The sequence below is a fragment of the Trachypithecus francoisi genome, unplaced genomic scaffold (assembly GCF_009764315.1).
Source record: "Trachypithecus francoisi isolate TF-2019V2 unplaced genomic scaffold, Tfra_2.0 Lachesis_group13, whole genome shotgun sequence".
Taxonomy (NCBI): domain Eukaryota; kingdom Metazoa; phylum Chordata; class Mammalia; order Primates; family Cercopithecidae; genus Trachypithecus; species Trachypithecus francoisi.
Window position 1 is genome coordinate 12,703,457 of NW_022681458.1, and position 20,021 is coordinate 12,723,477.

The 20,021-nt window shown below is 37.6% G+C and overlaps 1 protein-coding gene across 1 annotated transcript in view; it reads left to right on the forward strand.

The window, feature by feature from the left end:
* Positions 1-20,021, forward strand: part of SPHKAP (SPHK1 interactor, AKAP domain containing) — a 217,942-nt gene that overhangs the window by 40,923 nt on the left and 156,998 nt on the right. The window contains 1 exon segment of the mRNA XM_033229965.1: positions 15,540-15,645. Within this exon segment, the coding sequence (XP_033085856.1) occupies positions 15,540-15,645 (106 nt within the window).

Below are 20,021 nucleotides of genomic sequence, written 5' to 3' on the forward strand. Positions count from 1 at the left end.
AATTGTACTTCAGTTTGATATTGAAACCAAGAGCAATGTTGTTCCACATGAGCAAACAATTTCCGCAAAGTTCTCTCTTTTGCATCAACCCTAATCGAAAGTAGAAGCCCTTGTAATAATCTTAAATATTCTGAGGCCAAGGAACTGGAATTCCCCATAATGAAAGCTTAAGAAGGTTCCCCTTAACAATTCCCGGGTTTTACCCGCTCCTAGGGGGTTCCCCTTCTTGTTCCCCACTACTCACCCTGTGCACCCTGCTTGCTGCGCCACTTATTGGGGCCCGTGCCGGGGGTGGTGGAGAATGAACAGACACAAAAGACAAAGACAAACAGAGAACATGGCGGCCGCGCCTAGAGCCTCCGCCTCACTTTATTTATACTCCATAAATCCCACGTCAGCAGAAATAACACAATGCAAAACAAACTTTCTGCACCCAGATATAACCTTCTGCTTAGTTCCTTGTCTCTAAGTTCTTTTTCATTTTGTCTGACTTCTTGGCGCCTACTAGAGCCCATTAAAAGTTCAACTAGAGATACTGTCCTTGACTACTGGAGTTCATTGAAAGTGCAACTAGCTAGAGATACTGTCCTTGAGCCTTATCTATTCTTAGCATATTATTTTCAATGGCCCCTGCATTATCTCCCTTTGGTAACAACAAATCTTGTAAAGTGAATCGTATGATTCCCACTTAACAGATGAGGCACCTGAAGCTCAGGGAGATTAAGGAATTTTCCCAAGGTCAAACTCATAGAAGTGACAGTTGGGACCCAAGTGCCAGTCTTCTGACTTCTGCATAGTATCTTCACCACACCTTATGGCATAAGAAATTTTCAAACTTTGACATATTTATATCAACTGCCAGTCTTCTCAGGTGGCATATAAATTTAATGTGTAGATACTGTTAGACATTGCCTCATTAATTCTACTGGTTTTAAATATTGCAATTATAAACCACATGCATCTTGTATTGATTTTTAAAAAACAGAAAATATGAGATTTCCACTCATGGTTTATATGTATGATTTCTACTTATCTGATAGATTCACTAACACTGGTATCTCAGGACTATAGACTCTCACAGACAAAAGCATGGAGTTATAATTAAAAGATCATCTTTTTTAACTTACTTAAAGATAAATCACATGACTTTTTAAATGGTACCATTATTGACCCTACCACATTTATGGAGCACTGACTAATTAATTGTCAGGCATTGCACTAAGTATATTGTGGAGTTCAATAGTGAATCAGATATTCTTTTCATCTCAAGAACTAAATAACAAATTTAGAAATAAAATATGTCAATTTCAACTCCACTTAAATTGGAAAATCCCCCTTCCTTCAATCTAAAATGCAAATGTGCCTTAAGATGGAGATTGGTACATATTAACATTGAGGGGTGAAGATATATTTACTGAATTTTATTTTTATAGATATTGTCTCCAAGAGGAAGAAAAAATCCAATTCTTTGTCAGATGTATAAGTAGCTTACTGGCACTATTCACAATAGCAAAGACATGGAATCAACCTAAATGCCCATCAAAGACTGGTTAAAGAAAATGTGGTACATATACACCATTGAATATTATGCAGTCATTAACAAACAACAAGGTCGTGTCTTTTGTGGGAACACGGGTGGAACTGGAGGCTATTATCCTTAGCAAACTAATACAGGAACAGAAACAAAATACTGCATGTTCTCACTTATCAAAGATGAGAACACACGGACACAAAGACGGAAACAACAGCCAATGGTGTTAATTTGAGGGTGGAGGAGGAAGAGGAGCAGTAAAAATTAACTGTTGGGTACTGGGCTTACTTCCTGGGTGATGAAATAATCTGTACACAAACTCCCACAAGTTTACCTATGTGACAACCTTCACATGTACCCGCAAACCTAAAATAAAAGTTAAAATCATGTAAGTAGCTTGCTAGAGGATTTTTAGGACAGTGAAAATACTCTCACTCTGTTTAATACTATAATGACAGATATATGTGTCACTTTTCCAAATCTATAGAATATGAACCATGGGTATTGGGTGATTATCATGTGTCAATAGGGATTCGTCCGTTGTAACAAATGCACCACTGTGGTTGGGGGTATTGACACTGGAGGAGGTTGTGTGTGCAGGAGCAGGGGGTACATGGGAACTCTCTGGACCTTCCTGTTAAATTTGCTGTGAACCTAAAACTGCTCTAAACATAGTTTTGAAAAAAAAAAAAAAAAAAGAAAACCAAACAATTTCACTAATGCAAAAGGCAAAAACAAAAGCAAAAAAATCTGAGGGAAGAAAACCTAAGATGAAAAATATGTCTGGGATGTTTGTTATCCAGGGGTCATGTAATTACATATTCTCCAGGCCAATGATTGTAATGAAAAGGAGTAGGCTCACAAGCCACACTTTAGAGGGGTCCTAAGTTCGCCAATTACTGCCCAGTGTAGCCCCGTTGACCACATTTTCCAGAGAAGACAGAAACTCAGTCTTTGGTAGGTACATTCTTTCAGTTTTCAATTGTTGGCAGCTAATTTAAAATATTTACTACTGTGCAGGCCAACATGGCTCCCCTTTCTCAGTTCTGTTTATACTCTCGTTGCTAAATGTTTTTGATATAAAACTGTCTCTATTTTAAGTTTACTGTATTTTTATTTATAATTTTTTAATATCTAACAAGCTGTACTTTTTAAAGTCCTAAAAGGAAAATGCATTCATGATGGGAATTAAGTTACCTAAATTAAGTGGAAATAATCTACAATTGTAATAATAGAAACTCAAGGTACATTCTGAAGAGCCATTCACTGAATCCTAACATGCCTGCCAAAATGAGAGCCAAAATCGTCCAGGCAAAGTTATCCTCCCAGCCCTTTGTTAAGGAATATTCTTTAATCCCATTTCAACATACTGAGTGTTCAGTTCTTCTTTAACAATTTTTCTACAGGGTTTGGATATTTTTAAAATACTCCCAATAATATATACTAACTGTATAGAAACTATAGAAAGGGACGATCAATCCACTAAAGGGCTCACGTGGTGGTGGGCACCTGTAAACCCAGCTACTAGGGAGGCTGACACAGAAGAATTGCTTGAACCTGGGAGGTGGAGGTTGCAGTGAACTGAGATCGTGCCACTGCACTCCAGCCTGGGTGACACAGTGACACTCCACCTCAAAAATAAAAATAAAAATAAAAATTAAAAATTAAAAAAAATTTTTGAAAAAAAATAGAAATGACCTGAATGGACTTGTATTTTTATCATCATTATTATCATTTTAGAGACTGGGCCCAGTCCTGTCGCCCAGGTTGGGGTTCAGTAGTACGATCATGGCTCACTGCGGCCTCAAACTCCTGGGCCCATGTAATCCTCACACCTCTGCCTCAGAGTAGCTGGGACCATGCCATGAGGCTCAGCTTTTGTGTGTGTGTGTGTGTGTATATATATATGTGTGTGTGTGTATGTGTGTGTGCATGTGTGTGTGTGTACATATTTTATATGTACATATATTTAATATGTATGTATTTTTATTCATGGAGACAGGGTCTCATTATGTTGCCAGGCTGGTCTTGAACTCCTGGCCTCAAGCTATCCTCCTGCCTTGGCCTCCCAAAGCACTGAGATTATAGGCATGAGCCACTGCACCTGGCCCAGTCTTTTATTTTAAAATAATACACCCATGTCAATAGCTACACAGTGTAATATTTTACACTCAACTGTGTTCATTTAACATGGGAACATTTTCCCATGACATTTTTTAGGGCAAAGAGGCATCATCTTCATGTCTGTATACTAACCTTAACAATTTACTTATTGGGGAATGTATGTCTAATTTTTTGGTTTTTTTCTATTAAGAATAATGAATTGAATATCTCAGTGTGTAAGTCTTTCGTTTGGTGTCTATCATCTAAAATAGATTCCTCATGGAAAGCATTGCTAACAGGCATGCATGGATAAGAGTTGTGGAAAGTATGGACAGGCTGTTTTAAAAAATGTCCTATGAATGTGCATTCCCAGAAGCAATACGCAAAGCAACACTCTTTTTTTAACTTTTATTTTAGGTTAGGGGGTACCTAACCTAAAATTAAGTTAGGTTTGTTATATAGATAAACTGGGGGGCTTGTTGTACAGATTATTTCATCACTCAGATATTAAGCGCAGTACTCGGTAGCTATTTTTCCTCGTCCTCTCCCTCCTCCCACCCTCCACCCTCCAAAATGCCCCAGTGTGTGTTGTCCTCATCTAGGTGTCCATATGTTCTCGTCATTTAGCTCCCACTTACAAGTGCTAAGATGCAGTATTTGGTTTTCTGTTCCTGCGTTAGTTTGCTAAGGATAATAGCCTCCAGCTCCATCCATGTTCCCACAAAAACACATGATCTTATTCTTTTTTTCTGGCTGCATAATATTCCAGTAACATTGTTTTGATTAACAGAATACTATATGTTTTCTTAATTTCAGAGAGCAACAAAATTCATTCCTTCACTTATTTATCAACAAAGATTTCTTAAAATGTACACTCTGCAAAACAGTCCCTGCGCACGTCTGAATGGTGTACACTCATGCTCTTCACATGCAACTACGTTTCTTCTTGCTCCTCTTTTACTCCCCTTCACTTCATTATACCATTTTTGTTTTTTGTTTTTTTGTTTTGTTTTGTTTTGTTTTGTTTTGTTTGAGATAGAGTATTGCTCTGTTGCCAGGCTGGAGTGCAGTGGGACGATCTCGGCTCACTGCAAGCTCTGCCTCCAGGGTTCATGCCGTTCTCCTGCTTTAGCCTCCCGAGTAGCTGGGACTACAGGCACCCACCACCACACCTGGCTATTTTTTTTTTTTTTTTTTTGGTATGTTTTAGTAGAGACGGGGTTTCACTGTATTAGCCAGGATGGTCTCAATCTCCTGACCTCATGATCCACCCACCTCGACCTCCCAAAGTGCTGGGATTACAGGCGTGAGCCACCGCGCCCGGTCCGTTATACCATTTTCATATGACTGACTTTAAATGTAAATGATCAACATGAACGTCTCAAGCCAGAGTTCATGTCCAACCTTCAGTAACATTTCCTTAATTCAATTCCATTTGGTGGCGTTTGTGATAAGTGAAGCAGAGCCTCCACAGAACCGTAACTCCCGGAATCCCTAGAAGGAATAATTTGCCAATCAAATTGAGAAGGCAAACAGAAAAAGAAAAAAATACATTAAATACAAATAGTTATATACATTTAATGTAATCATTAATTTTTTGCCAATAAAACTAACATTTTAGCAATACAACTACTTTTCTCTAGAAACACTTTTAATTCATGTTTTTCACTAATATCAGATTAGTCTTCTGTAAGCTTTAGAGCTTTGCTTTAATGATCTCAATATTTTCCCATGATAATTGATGTAAAACTTCGCATGAACAGGTTGCATCTTTGTATAGTCTTAGAATAATTGATTAAATTCTATGTTGTCTTGGATTTTTAAAAAAGCCTTTGTTATTCTTCATTTTATAATATAATGATAATAGTTAAGAGTCAGCAGAAGAATAGAAATTTCTCATTGTATATATTCTGGAATCCTAGTTCTAAGAAAAGTGTCGCTATAATAAATATTTATGCAATCTATTCAAAAACGTGCATATATTAATGTTGAATATCCAAATGTGCTGAAAACCTATCAAGGAGACTCTTAAGAGTGAATAGATTTACAGGGCTTAATGTGGTATTATTTCTCAGTTTCGTGTTAAGTGCTTACCTGTGCTAGGTGCTACATGACTCCTCTACAGGAAGTAACACCATAAACCACCACAACAGTCTCATTACAAAGCCTCTGTTATCTGCGTTTTACAGGTGAGAAAACTAAGGTTTAGAGCGGGTTGAGTAACAGATCCAACTCCATCTCTCTAGTAACTAGTAGAAATAGAACTTGCCCTTAGATTCTTGAATGCCAGCACACTAGGAACTGGCTTTATTTAGACTCATTTAGATGACATGGTCACAGAAGCAAAGAATTAAAAGGAGTGTTAGAGATCACAGTGGAAAATAACATGGTGTTGACAGCAGCAACTGAAATCTTAGATCTGTTATTTGGCAGCAATATAATCTTGTCGTATTAGGCTGTTCTTTTGCTATAAAGAAATACCCGAGACTGGGAAATTTATCAAAAGAGAGGTTTAATTGGCTCATGGTTCTGCAGGCTGTATAAGAAGCATAACACTGGCATCGGCTTCTGGGGAGGCCTCTGGAAGCTTCCAATCATGATGGGAGACAAAGAGGGAGTGGGCATGTCCCATGGCAAAAGCAGAAGAGAGTGAGAGGGAGGTGCCACCCACTTTTAAACAGCCAGGTCTCAGGAGAAGTCACTCACTATTACAAGGATGGCACCAAGGAAATGGTGCTAAGCCATTCATGAGAAATCCACCCCCATGATCCAATCACTTCCCACCATGCCTCACTTCTAATACTGGGGATTATAATTCAACATGAGATTTGGGAGGGGACACATATCAAAACTATATCACTTGGATTACATGTTAACCTCATCAATCCTCAGTTTCTCGTCTATAAAATGGGTATAATAAAATTAGTATGTAAAGCACACTCTAGAGTGCTCAGTACCTGCTATGTATTAAATGAGGGTAAATTCTGTTAGAAGTCATATAAAGAAGATTATATATCAGAGTAAGGCACCTGCCCAAGTGGTTTGATGGAAGAACACAGGAATATGAAGCAAGTATGGTAACAAACATTCTGAGTGTACCTGAACTACGGTCTAGATTTAGCAGAATGCAGTGATACACATAGTGTGCTTTGACTATCTGAAAAATAGATACCTATTTTTTTTTTAGAAATAAATAACTCTAGGCCGGGTGCAGTGGCTCACGCCTGTAATCCCAACACTTTGAGAGGCCAAAGCGGGCGCATCACCTGAGATCAGGAGATTGAGACCAGCCTGGCCAACATGGGGAAACCCCATGTTTCAATACAAAATACAAAAATTAGCTGGGCATGGTGGTGGGTGCCTGTGATATCAGCTACTTGGGAGGCTGAGTCAGGAGAATCGCTTTGAACCCAGGAGGTGGAGGTTGCAGTGAGCTGAGGTCACGCCACTGCACTCCAAGAGCCTAGGCAAAAGAGCGAGACTCTGTCTCAAAAGAAAGAAGGAAGGAAAGGAAAGGAAGGGAGGGGAGGGGAGGGGAGGGGAGGAGAGGAGGGAGGGAGGGAGGGAGGGAGGAGAGGAGGAATGGAGGAAGGAAGGAAGGAAGGAAGGAAGGAGGGAGGGAGGGAGGGAGGAAGGAAGGGAGGAAGGAAATAAAGAACTCTAGGGATAAATATTTCTATAGTAACCATCTAGTGGTATTCATGTAAAAATATGCACATATTCATGCAAAATTAACTTAGCAGCAGGAATGTGTACTTTCTATCTTACATTAGAATAATGTTTTTATACACATTATTTGTAGGACACACGTTTTGAAAAAATTCCCCCATAGCCTTCATTAAAAATGAAAGAGAAAAGAGAAAAAGGCTAAGTCATCATGCTCACTTGATTGATCCTTTTTCAGAATGAGGGATTATAGTTGGGGTCTTGGGAAAGCCTGAGATTGTGAAAGAGCTTTTAAAGATATAAAACTAGTAAATCTGCACAGTGATCAAACCATAGGAAATAACTTGTTATTGTCTCCTTAATGAGAGATAATATATCAATTTACAAAGCACAGATTGTTCAGTAGGTGTTATTTATATTGTTATATGATCTCCAATAACTTTCTGTTTGGAAGTACAGCTGTTTTCTTCCATTAGGAAGTTTACCATTTGATTGCCTTTTCTACTATAATCCAGATATTTTATATAGTAGCTGCTTAAGAAGAGATTTCACATTTTACTGCATATATCTGATAGACAGCATTGCCTAAATTAAAAAAGTATTAATTGAACAATATTCAACATAATGTTTTAGAGAAAACATTATACTGGCTATTGTTGAGAAAAGATTTCAGAACTGAAAATAGGGAATTTATCTGCTGTTGATTTTTACAAATTACATTGCAAATGAAATAACAATACTAAATAGTGTCTTTGTTTTTCATCTTCTTTTAATAATCAAGACTGAACTAGAGGATAGTTAAATTTGAAGCCATTCTTTCTTCTAAGAATAGGACACTTGTTTTATGATTAATAATGAATGACCTGTTTTATTTTGTTTATTGCCACTTACCAATACCTCAAAAAGTGAAACCCACACTCAGGTCTGCAACAACATTTTCACCAATCTGAAGACAAAAACTGTAATAAAATTTTCTCACCCATCTTTTCTTGAAAAGAAATCCTGGATAATTATTCCTGGATAATACATCACAGTTTCTCGCTACACTGTTACAAAGCCCTTTATTTGAAGAATCGTGGTTAAAACAGAAATATAAAGGGTTTTCTTGAAGTTTATTTGGGAAAATTAAAGGTTGGGCCCTTTATAACATCATTACTGCCTTGGTTATTTTTATTTTACTGGTCTAGGAGATTAAGAAGGCTGGGATTTATTTTCCAGCTATGGAGCCACCTTTAAGTATTGAAACAGGACATACAATGATAGCTTCTAAATATTTTCAAGGTTTGATAATGGTTTCCTATGACACATTTTCTAAAATCCTACAGAATAAATGATGATTTTGTAGGTCTTTCAGCTACCAATGAGTTGGTGACATATTTAATTTGAATGAATGACATGACATGTCCGACCTAGGAAAGAAAGAAAAAACATAAACTTCTTATCTAGGAAATGAAACCAGAAACATGTGCACAGCAGTAAATGAAAAATTTTGCACTGGATGCATATTTACATTGGTAAAACAGATGTTATGCAAGCTATTGCAGTAGGAGAGAGAGCTGTCAGTGCAGAACTGAGGTTAACTCCTAATACAGCAGGGACTAGTGGGTATTTATACCCCACAGGCAGAGTGAAGGGGTGAGTGGACAGAAAATTACTAAGAAGGGATGTCAACAGTAGGGGATTCCAGCCAGGAGCTGTGGCTCACGCCTGAAATCCCAGCACTTTGGGAGGCCAAGGTGGTTGGATCACAAGGTCAGGAGTTCGAGACCAGCCTGACCAACATGGTGAAACCCTGCCTCTACTAAAAATACAAAAAAAAAAAAAAAAATTAGCCGGACACAGTGGTGTGTGCCTGTAGGACAGGAGAATCACTTGAACCTAAGAGGCAGAAATTGCAGTGAGCAGAGATCACGCCACTGCACTCCAGCCTGGGTGACAGAGTGACACTCTGTCTCAAAAAAAAGCAAAAAACAAAAACCACACAGTAGGGGATTTTTGCTAAACTGTCCTAACAGGCTGCTTAGTAGACAGGCCAAGGACTTTGTTATCAAAAGTGGGCAGATGAGGAAGTTGATCAGATATTTGGATGTGAGAATTCTTTCTAAACATCCAAGTCTAAGTCATAGCAGGATTCTTCTCTACAACTGGCTCAGAGGCCAAGGTCCAGGCTTAGCTGAGAAGATGTCTCAAAGGAGCTTGAGGAAAGTTTGGTTAAGAAAAGAGTCTTTGTCAAGACTGGATAGAAGAGGAAGATAGAAGACACTAACCCCTCACGTGATGTTTTAAACAAGTCAGTTTTTGAAAAATTGACCTAAACTTCTGGGCTTCATGTAACAGGTAAATTACTTTGGATGAGGGTAAAATAAGAACATTCACTTGAGAGAATCTTCATTTTGAACTGTTTAAAATCTGCTTGAATATTTTAAAATCCTCTCAATTTTTGGTTGTCATATGTTGTTAAATTGATTTTAATGACAACAACTCAATTCCTTGCTCAAGATCTCTTCTGGTAGCTCTGAGTTTTACTTTTTTTCTGGTGTTGAGATTAAAGGATTTCATATGAAGCTCAAGAGCAGATATTCCTAATAGGGTTGAGACAATCAAATGAATTATAATTACTACATTTTACCAAGAGGATTCTTTAAGGAGGGAGAAGACAAGAGCCAATCTTATCTTTAAGAAATCTGTTAAAATGGTTTAACTTTACCCTGTGTTTACTTGACATTTTAGCAAGCATAACAGCAGAATCTCTTTTCATTAGAACTATCCTGGGAAATTCTTTAAATTATCTTCTCAGATGTGGCTTATCTCACCATCTGTCAGTACTGCAGAAAATTTAACACTCAATTCAAACGCTTGTTTGTGCCTAATCTTTTGAGGTTAATCAGGATGCCCAGAAAGATAAGAACAAACAACCTCAGTACGAGCTTGTTGGGCATCTCCCACTGACTGGCACTGTCCTGTGTCCTAAGTGATCCCCTGCCCTTTTAGAACATACAGCCTAAAGTGGAAAGAGACAAATATTACAAAATTATGTGGCTTTTGGACAAGTGCTAAAGCAAGATATGGCTCAGAGTGCTGTTGGAATACACAAGAAGAGTGTCTCTCTCACTTCCTGAGTTGGAGTGGGGTGGGAATATGTGGGTGGGAACGAGGCAGGAGTGTAAGTGTGTTTGTGTGTGCGTGGGGGTATGTGGGAGAGGAGAAGTGGCCTCCTTGGCAAGGGGAAGGGAGAAGGGAGGTGCCAGAGGTAATTTATAAGCTGAGACCCAAAGGATAGAGTAGGATTTATCAAGAAGGGAAGGTGAGGACTAGGTAGAATATTCCTAACCGAAGTAATATCATGAGGCTATTACACCCAGGCCTCTTTATCTATGTTTGCCCAATCGCTTTTACTCTGATCTATTTTTCTCAGTATCACAATGATGTCCCACAGCAAATGGAATGTGAATTCAATTGAATATGTTATATAAGCATTTCTCAAACGCTAATGGATGTATAAATTACCTAAGTTTAATGTCAATATGCAGATTCTGATTCAGTAGTTCTGAGTTTCTGGGTGTCCAACAAGCTCCCAAGTGACACCAGTGCTGCTGGTCCATGGACCAAACTTTGCAACGCAATGTATGGACAACTCAGTTTCCAGTAACTGAATACAACTCTCTCTAGGGAAATAACTGGATATTCCCTAGGCTATTTTCACTATTAATGTGACCTACTTAATCATATTGCATGAGTCACTGCAGTGGTAGCAATACGGTGGCAACATAGCATCTCATTTATTAATATATGAAACTGTTCTATAAAGAAAGCTGCTTTATAGAAATCTGGTTTAACATCACTACTTCAAATTCGGCTTCATACCTTCTTTCCCGTCTTTATCTACATCCTCATTGAAACACACTTCACAGTTTCAGCAGGAAACCAGTTTGAAAGGTCGTGTTTAATAAATATTGTCAACACTTGTCAAAATCAAAGGAAAATGTCCCAGGGAAGAATTTGCCTCCTTACCCATTAGGAGCAAGTTATAAAGCTGTCCCGTCTCTTGACAGCAATTCGTTTAATGTCAATTTCAGCTCATTTTAATACATGCATGAGTTTCATATCACTGCCATCTCTGCCTCATCCTGTGACAGCAAATGTTCTGCTTCTCTAAAGATCAAGGACAGCATTATTGTAAATACTCTAAAAATTCTCTCTCCATCCAAAAGGTATGGGAACAGATTGGGCCATGTTGTAAAGTCACCTATCGGAAATGCACACCTACATCAGGTGCTTTAAAACATAAGCCTACCTACATTTTCTTTGATATTAGGCATCATTAAAACGATATACAATGTGTTTCAGAAGATGCATTTGTTTTAAATGTGGGTGCAGTGGAGCTGCATTACACTCGTCATCTAATAATGCATTAATTTTTGCCCCACCATGTGACTCAACTACCTCATTTAATACTCACAACAATGAACAAATATATATGTGCATATATATAGTTAAATTTATTTGTTAATGCTATACAGGCTTAACATTAGAACAAATGGCATCAGCCTTGCAGGCAAGCAAAAAAACTTTCTAATTCCCTTCCATACCTTCGTTTTCAACTAGGATTTTACAGTCATCTTAGAGGCAGAAAAACTTTCATACCAAGATATCTGTGGGTAGACTTGTCATTACTTCCTCCTATTAGATGAGCTCAGCAGTTCTTAAACTTTTGAGTGCATAAAAAGTACTGTAGCAGGTTGTCTATCTAAAGCTATAAATAAAAGTGCTTTACGGGCAAATATGTAATTTTCAAGGCTGACCTTTTAGTTTTCTCTATTTTTACATTACCCCAAATTTGGACCTAACTATCTCTTCCCAAGTTAGATGTGATTTCCTTCCAGAGTGACCAGAGGCTGTTGAAGTGCTTTTTTGCTTTTTGTTTGTTTGTTTTGTTTTGTTTTGTTTTGTTTTTTGTTTTTGAGACGGAGTTTTGCTCTTGTTGCCCAGGCTGGAGAGCAATGGCGCGATCTTGGCCCACCACAACCTCTGCCTCCCAGATTGAAGCGATTCTCCTGCCTCAGCCTCCTGAGTAGCTGGGATTACAGGCATACACCACCATGCCCAGCTAATTTTGTACTTTTAGTAGAGACGGGTTTCTCCATGTTGGTCAGGCTGGTCTTGAACTCCTGATCTCAGGTGATCTGCCCGCCTCGGCCTCCCAAAGTGCTGGAATTACAGGTGTGAGCCTCTGCGCCCGGACTCAAAGTGATCTTTCTACAATGTTTCATATCTGGAAGGAGCAGCCTGAGGTCTGTGCCAGCCTTACTTCTCACTTTGCCCATTTCCTACTCCTGCCATCTCTAGCCTCTAAAAATCACAGGAGATGTCTTAGCACTGGCAGTAAGTCTAGGGATGGCCTACATGGAATAGATCTACTAGCCCATCAAAGCTGCCTGGAGGACACAGTAGCAATAGGACACAGAGCTGTGGGACCCTATGTCCTGTCTCCCTGAACTGTACACAGGGCCTTGGCTGGCTCCTAGTAGGAGTCATATAACTTGACTTAGAAGTCAAGTTTTTATAGATCAAAATTAGCTTGGTGCATGGCCTTATCGTCCACATGTAAACTATTTGGACCCTAACAGTAATAGCCGTTTGGCCTTTTGGTAAAAGCCAAACTGTCCTGTGGACAAGAAAGCATTCAGAGAGATGTCCACGCTTGGGTTTGAAGTAAATGGCAGCCTAAAAAGTTATAGGCCCACATTGTAGGAAACCTGTAAAGACAGGGGCTGAAAACTAGGTCATCTCTGATATTTTGCCAGGTGACTTCCAGAGCTGTGAGGGAACCACAGACTTTAGTCCAAACATGTCATTTATAAATGATGAGACTAAGACTCAGAAAGGCTATGTGGCAGAATAGGTCGAGATTGGCAGCCAGGAAATGTAGCTAATTTCTTTTTCTTGCTTTCTTCCTCTCTTTCTTTCCTTCTTTCTTTCTTTCCTTCCTTCCTTCTTCCCTTTCTCCCTTCCTCCTTCCCTCCCTCCTTCCCTTCCTTCCTTCTTTCCTTCCTTCCTTTCTTCCTTCTTTTTTCTCTCTCCCTCCCTCCTTCCTTCTGTCTTTCTCCCTCCCTCCTGCCTTCCTTCCTTTCTCTTCCTTCCTTTTCTCCCTCCCTCCCTCTCTCTCTTTCTTTCTCTTTCTTCCTTCCTTCCTTTTTATCTTCTTTCTCTCTTTCTCTTTTTCTTTCCTTCCTTCCTCCCTTCCTTCTTTCCTTCCTTCTTTTTTTTATCTTTCCTCAGCTAAGCAAAGATAATATGGATGTTATCCTTTCACGTACATTAGGTTCACTCTAGCCCTCAAGTGACAATTGCTCAAAAAGTAATATATAAAAAATTCTAACAAAACAGATTTTATTTTAATTACTCTGTGCAGATTTTGCCTGAATCTATGATTTGTTACACAGCACAGTCAGTAGTCATTTTTTAAAATGTCATTCCATAATAATGGAAATGCCAAAAGGCTACACTAATGCCCTGTTTGACTTACGGCTAATTGAAAATTGATTAATTTAGTGCTTGAAACATGAGAGTTATAGGTTAGTTAGAAATAAATTGTTTGTTTAACTGATCTTTTATTTGGCACTTGTTTTAAGAGAAAACATCTACCTTTTGCACTGAAAATTTTATACAGAACTATCAGATCGTATTCCAAAAGTATATGTTAATGAATTGTACATTGTTCTGTGTGGACAACAACAACAAAAATTAAACATACAGACTTAAGCTATCAGTACATTTTAAAAGTCCAAATTATTATATTTTTAGAAAAAAATATTTAGAAATGCATATAACATTTAGAGAGTTTTTATATTTAAATGAGGTTCAATTTTGAGTTTCTAGTCATATTATTTAAAAAATTTGATAATAATTTTCATTTTTATCACGTCTTGAAAACATAAAAGCAATTTTTTTATTTTTTATTTATTTATTTATTTTGTTTGTTTGTTTGTTGTTTGTTTTTTGAGACACAGTCTCACTCTCTTGCCCAGGCTGGAGTACAGTGGCACCATCTTGGACTGCAACCTCCACCTCCTGGGTTCAAGCTCTTCTCCTGCCTCAGCCTCCCAAGTAGCTGGGACTACAGGTGTGCGCCACCAAGCCCCGCTAATTTTTTGTATTTTAAGAGAGATGGGGGCTTCACCGTGTTGCCCAGGTTGGTCTCAAACTCCTGAGCTCAGGCAATCCACCCACCTCAGCCTCCCAAAGTTCTGGGATTACAGGTGTGAGCCACCACACCCAGCATTGTTTTGTTTTGTTTTGTTTTGTTTTGTTTTGTTTTGTTTTGCTTTGAGACAGGGTCTCACTCTGTCACTCAGGCTGGAGTGCAGTAGCATGATCTCAGCTCACAGAGAGCTCCACCACCCAGATTCAAACAATTCTCATACCTCAGCCTCCTGAATAGCTGGGATTACAGGCACATGCCACCACGCCTGGCTAATTTTTTTGTATTTTTAGTAGCAACAGGGTTTCACTGTGTTGGCCAGGCAGGTCTCAAACTCCAGATCTCAAATGATCCGCCTGCCTCAGCTTCCCAAAGTGCTGGGATTACAGGCGTGAGCCACTGTGCTCAGCCAATTTTAAATATTTTAAAAATGTTAATACAACTCTGTGTGTAGTCAAGCCCATCAAGATTTGACAGAGCTGGCAAGGAGGCAGGGGATGTAGGTCTATACTTTGGAGACAGAGAATTTGAGGAGCTATCTCCAGCCACAGAGATGATAAAGAGATTACTTGCATTTTCTAAAGTTTACACTTTTTTTTTAATGGCACTATACTGAGTCCAAATTAAAATTATATTTTACCTCCACTTTAAAAAATAAAATGACTATTTGTTATGTGTTGATGTTTTCAGAGCTGGATTAATGTGACAATTGAGAAAAATGTATTTGGGTTTTATAACCACTTGCTTAAAAAAAGATGCTAACAAGGCTAGTAGTCAGACAGATGCAATTACGTCCTTCAAAGCACTGTGGAAGGCATTGGGTTGCAGTTTTACAGTCACAGTAGGATCATCTATAGTGGTTCCACCAATTATAAAAGTGTATGCAACAAAGAAATATCCATTTCAGCAATGGGATTTGCAGTGTTTAATGCAATCTGAAAAGATGATTTTTGATACACCACATTGTGATTTATTCTTTATTTCTAAATATAGAGATGACTCACTGGAATGTGTTTTTGTGTTTTGGGTCACAAACAGCAACTTGGAGTCATCACGGATGTATGACATTTTGGGACCGCAGCAGGGCAGAGGCTGTGGCAGCTCAGGAGGCGGCTCGGGGAACTCCATCACTGCCTGCAAGAAGGTAACCTTGGCTTATGCCACTTTGTTCTTGACTGTTGAACTTGAACACTCATTTAATTGGAAATTTTAAGCTCTCTTCCTAAAGTAGGAACAACAATAAAAACAAACAACAAAATGATCCACAGTTAGCTTTCCCAAGTAAGCCTTGATAACATTAAATTTTTAATTTATGGAAATGATGAGAAAATTCAGGCATAGAAAATTATAAGCCTCCACTGCCTTACTACCTCAACCCAAGACTTTTCTCCAGTACTCCTTCTTAAACTTGGCCATGAATGACAGGTTCTTGCATCTCCTTTCAGAAAAATGTTCATGGGTTTTGAACGAGTCACCATATTATATTAAGTTACCAAATCTGTATCTAAGAAAATTTTAGGGCTGTTTTGCTTTTGATATTTCCATAAAACAAAGGGTATGCTGGGATTCTTTTACTAAGAAAAACAGAATTGTATTTTCTAGAACATAGACTTAAGAGCTGATTAAAAAAAAATTATGCTCTAAGATACTTGCAAGAACCCTTGAACAACATAAAATCATAGAATCTGACGACCTCATTTTTCCAGCCAATCAGCACTAAGGCCCCAAAACTTGAAGTAAAATGCCCACAATCCTAGTTCCCCATCTAATGCTTTTGTCACTATTTGATGCTGAATTCCAGGGTAGTATATGTTTTTTCTCATCCCAATTCAGAAGCAATCACACTGAGTTATTTCATTTATTGCAAAAATATTAAATTATAAAAAAGTTATAGATGTAAATTAACACAAATTCTGTTACTAAGCATATTGTTTATGTGTATGTATTGTGTATATATGTAATATACATTATATACATGCATATATATACACATATATGTATGTGTGTATATATATATACCCAGTTAAGCAGCATTAATAATTCTCTGCTTTGTGACTTTTGTATAAGTTTTTAGTTTTCAAGTATTAGAGAAATGAACAAATATCTGTACTAAAAATATACTTATAACAGAAAGGTAGCATTAAATATAATTTTACAAAAGTATTTCCATACATTCATTCATAACCAAATGTGAAAAACTTTCTAATTAATTAAGGATTCTTATTAGTACATGTTGTATGATCTATTATTCTTTCTCCTCTTATAAATTCCTGCAAAGGTATTGGTGCTATAAATTCCACTTTTTGATGAAGGAAACTAATGCACTGTAATTCAAAATGATTTCAAGTTATTCATAAAAGAGCTAATAGTTTATAAATTGATTTATAAAAGAGGTCTCCAAGCCTTAGGTATACTCTGTTGAACTCTGTAACTCCAAATTATAAATGCTTCATCATAATCTGTACCTTTTACAGGGGTAAATAACTTTTAGCTTATTCTAATTTTTTAAAATACATATATGTTTACCGATACAAGGTTGCGTGGTATTTAAAAGAATTGAATCCAGACTGCCTGAATTTAACAGCCAGTTGCATCATTACTTGTGTGATCTTGAGCAAATGACTTTACTTCATGTCTCAATTTCCTCATGTGAAAAATGAAGAAAATAGTATTATCTATTTTGCAAGATTGAAGCGAGGACTCAATGAATTAATAGATGTGAAATGTTTACAGCAGTCCCTGGCACACTTCATGCACTCAAAATAAAGATCTCTATCACTAATATTACTCTACAGAAGAATATTATCAGCAAGCATACAGTCACAGAAAATAATTCCGTACAGGTATTACCATTCCTAGAGAGTTAGGGATTTATGATCTGTTATCTCAGCTACAGTTATTTCCCTGGAAAATAGGTGGTCACATTTATTTCTTTAAAAAAAAAAAAAAATCCCATCTAGAAGCTACTGAACTGAAAGGGCTGTTTGGGCCTCGATGTCTACTCAAAAAATTAAAACTGGTGCTGGGTGTGGTGGCTCACGCCTGTAATCCCAGCACTTTGGGAGTCCGAGGCGGGTGGATCACCTGAGGTCAGGAAATCGAGACCAGCCTCAGCAATATGGTGAAACCCCGACTCTATTAAAATACAAAAGTTAGCTGGGTGTGGTGGCAGGTGACTATAGTCCCAGCTACTCGGGAGGCTGAGACAAGAGAATTGCTTGAACCCGGGAGGCAGAGGTTGCAGTGAGCCAAGATCATGCCACTGCACTCCAGCCTGGGCTGCAGAGCAATAGTCTGTCTCAAAAAAAAATAAAAATAAAAATAAAAACTAATCTTTAATTCTAAATGACTTCATTAGCATATATATTTTGCGTGTGTATACATATGTATAAACGTGTAATGTATACATCAATGTATACATTTACAAATAAGAATGTAAAATTTTAACATAATCTGACTCATTTCACAATTATTTCTAGAATAACTATTGGGAAATTTAACATATTAAATTGTCTTTTCTACAGATCACAAATGATCAAATATAGGCAATTTTGTATGGCCCAACCTAAATACATTCAAAACTCTGTTAGATCTTGGAGAGAAATACAAAGATAGATCATAAATGACCCTCATCCTTAATGAATTCACAGCATGGTTTGGGATATAATACTGGTTTCTCTTGTAAAAAGTCAAATAATAATTCATAAGTTAAACTATTATGCAAGATAACAACAGACATGCCTTATTTTACTCTACTTCACATTATTGGACTTAGCAGGTACTGCATCTTTTACAAAATGAAGGTTTGTGTCAATCCTGCATCCAGCAAGTCCATTGGTGCCACTTTTCCAACAGAACATGCTCACTTAGTGACGCTGTGTCACATTTTGGTAATTCTCTCAGTATTTCAAACTTTTCGTTATTATATCTGTTGTGGTGATCTGTTACCAATGGTCTTCGACGTTACTATGGTAATTGTTTTGGAAGCCATGAACTGCACCCAAATAAGATGATGAACTTAATCAATAAATGTGTGTGCTCCGACTGCTCCAAGGAAAAGACATCTTATTAGAGGCTAATGAAGTCGGTAACTTTAAGTGATGGCCAATGCTCATTTACTATTCCAAAAATCCTAGGGCCCCTATGTACTATGCTAAATCTACTACCTGGGTTCTATAAATGGAACAACAAAGCCTAGATTACAGCACATCTGTTTACAGCATGGTTTACTGAATATTTTAAGCCCCCTGTTAAAGCCTTCTGCTCAGAAAAAAAAGAAGATTCCTATCAAAATATATTGCTGTTTATTGACAATGAATCTGGTCATTTGAGATCTCTGGTGGAGACATACATGGAAATTAATAATGTTTTCATGCCTGCTAACACAACCCATTCTGCAGCCCATGAATCAAGGAGTAATTTTGATTTTCAAGTGTTAATGTTTAAGAACTGCATTTAATAAGGCTATAACTGTCATAGATAATAATTCCTTTGATGGATCTGGGCAAAGTAGATAGAAAGTCTTCTAGAAAGGATTTACCATTCTAGATGCTATTAAGAACGTTTATGATTCATGGGAGAATGTCAAAATATTAACATAAACATGAGTTTGAAAGTTGATCCCAACTCTCACGAATGACTGAAGGGTTCAATACACGTAGTTGAAATAACAAGAAAACTAGAATTGGAAGTAGAGCCTGAAGAATGACTGAATTGCTGCAATCTTCTGATAAATCTTGAAGGAATGAGGAATTACTTCTTATGGAAAGAAAGTAGTTTCTTGATATGGACTCTACTCCTGGGGAAGATGCTGTGAAAGTTTTTGAAACGACAACAAAAGATTCAGAATATTACATAAACTTAATTGATAACACAGCAGCAGATTTTGAGAGGACTAACTCCAATTTTGAAAGTTCTCCTGTGGGTAAAATGCTATTGAATAGCAAGCACTGCATGCTCCAGAGAAGTCTTTGGTGAACACAGAGTTCATCAATGTGGCAACATTCATTGTTGTCTTATTTTAAGAAATTGCAACAGCTACTGTAAGGTAACCTTCAGTGTCCACCACCTTGATCAATTAGTAGCCATCAACCTGGAGGAGAACAGCAAATTCTTTTGTTCACCAGCAAAAGAATTACAACTCACTGAAGGCTCAAATAATTGCTAGCATTTTTTTAGCTACAAAGTATTTTTAATTAAGCTACATACTTCTTTGGTTATAATGCTATTTCACACTTAATAGACTATAGTATAATATAGATATAACTTTTATATGCATTGGGAAACCAAAAGTTTTGTGAGTCCCTTTATTGTGACATTGGCTCTGTTGTGGGGGTCTGCGACTGAATCCACAATATCTCTGAGATGTGCCTATGTAAATCAGTGAAAAACAGGTTTTGTTTTCATTAAAAGCTAAGAGCCAAGATCATCCTTAGATTTGCAATAGACATCAGCAAGTTCAGCAGAAAGTACTCAGAAGGATGATCAAGATTTGAATTGAGAAAGAGAATATACACCCAA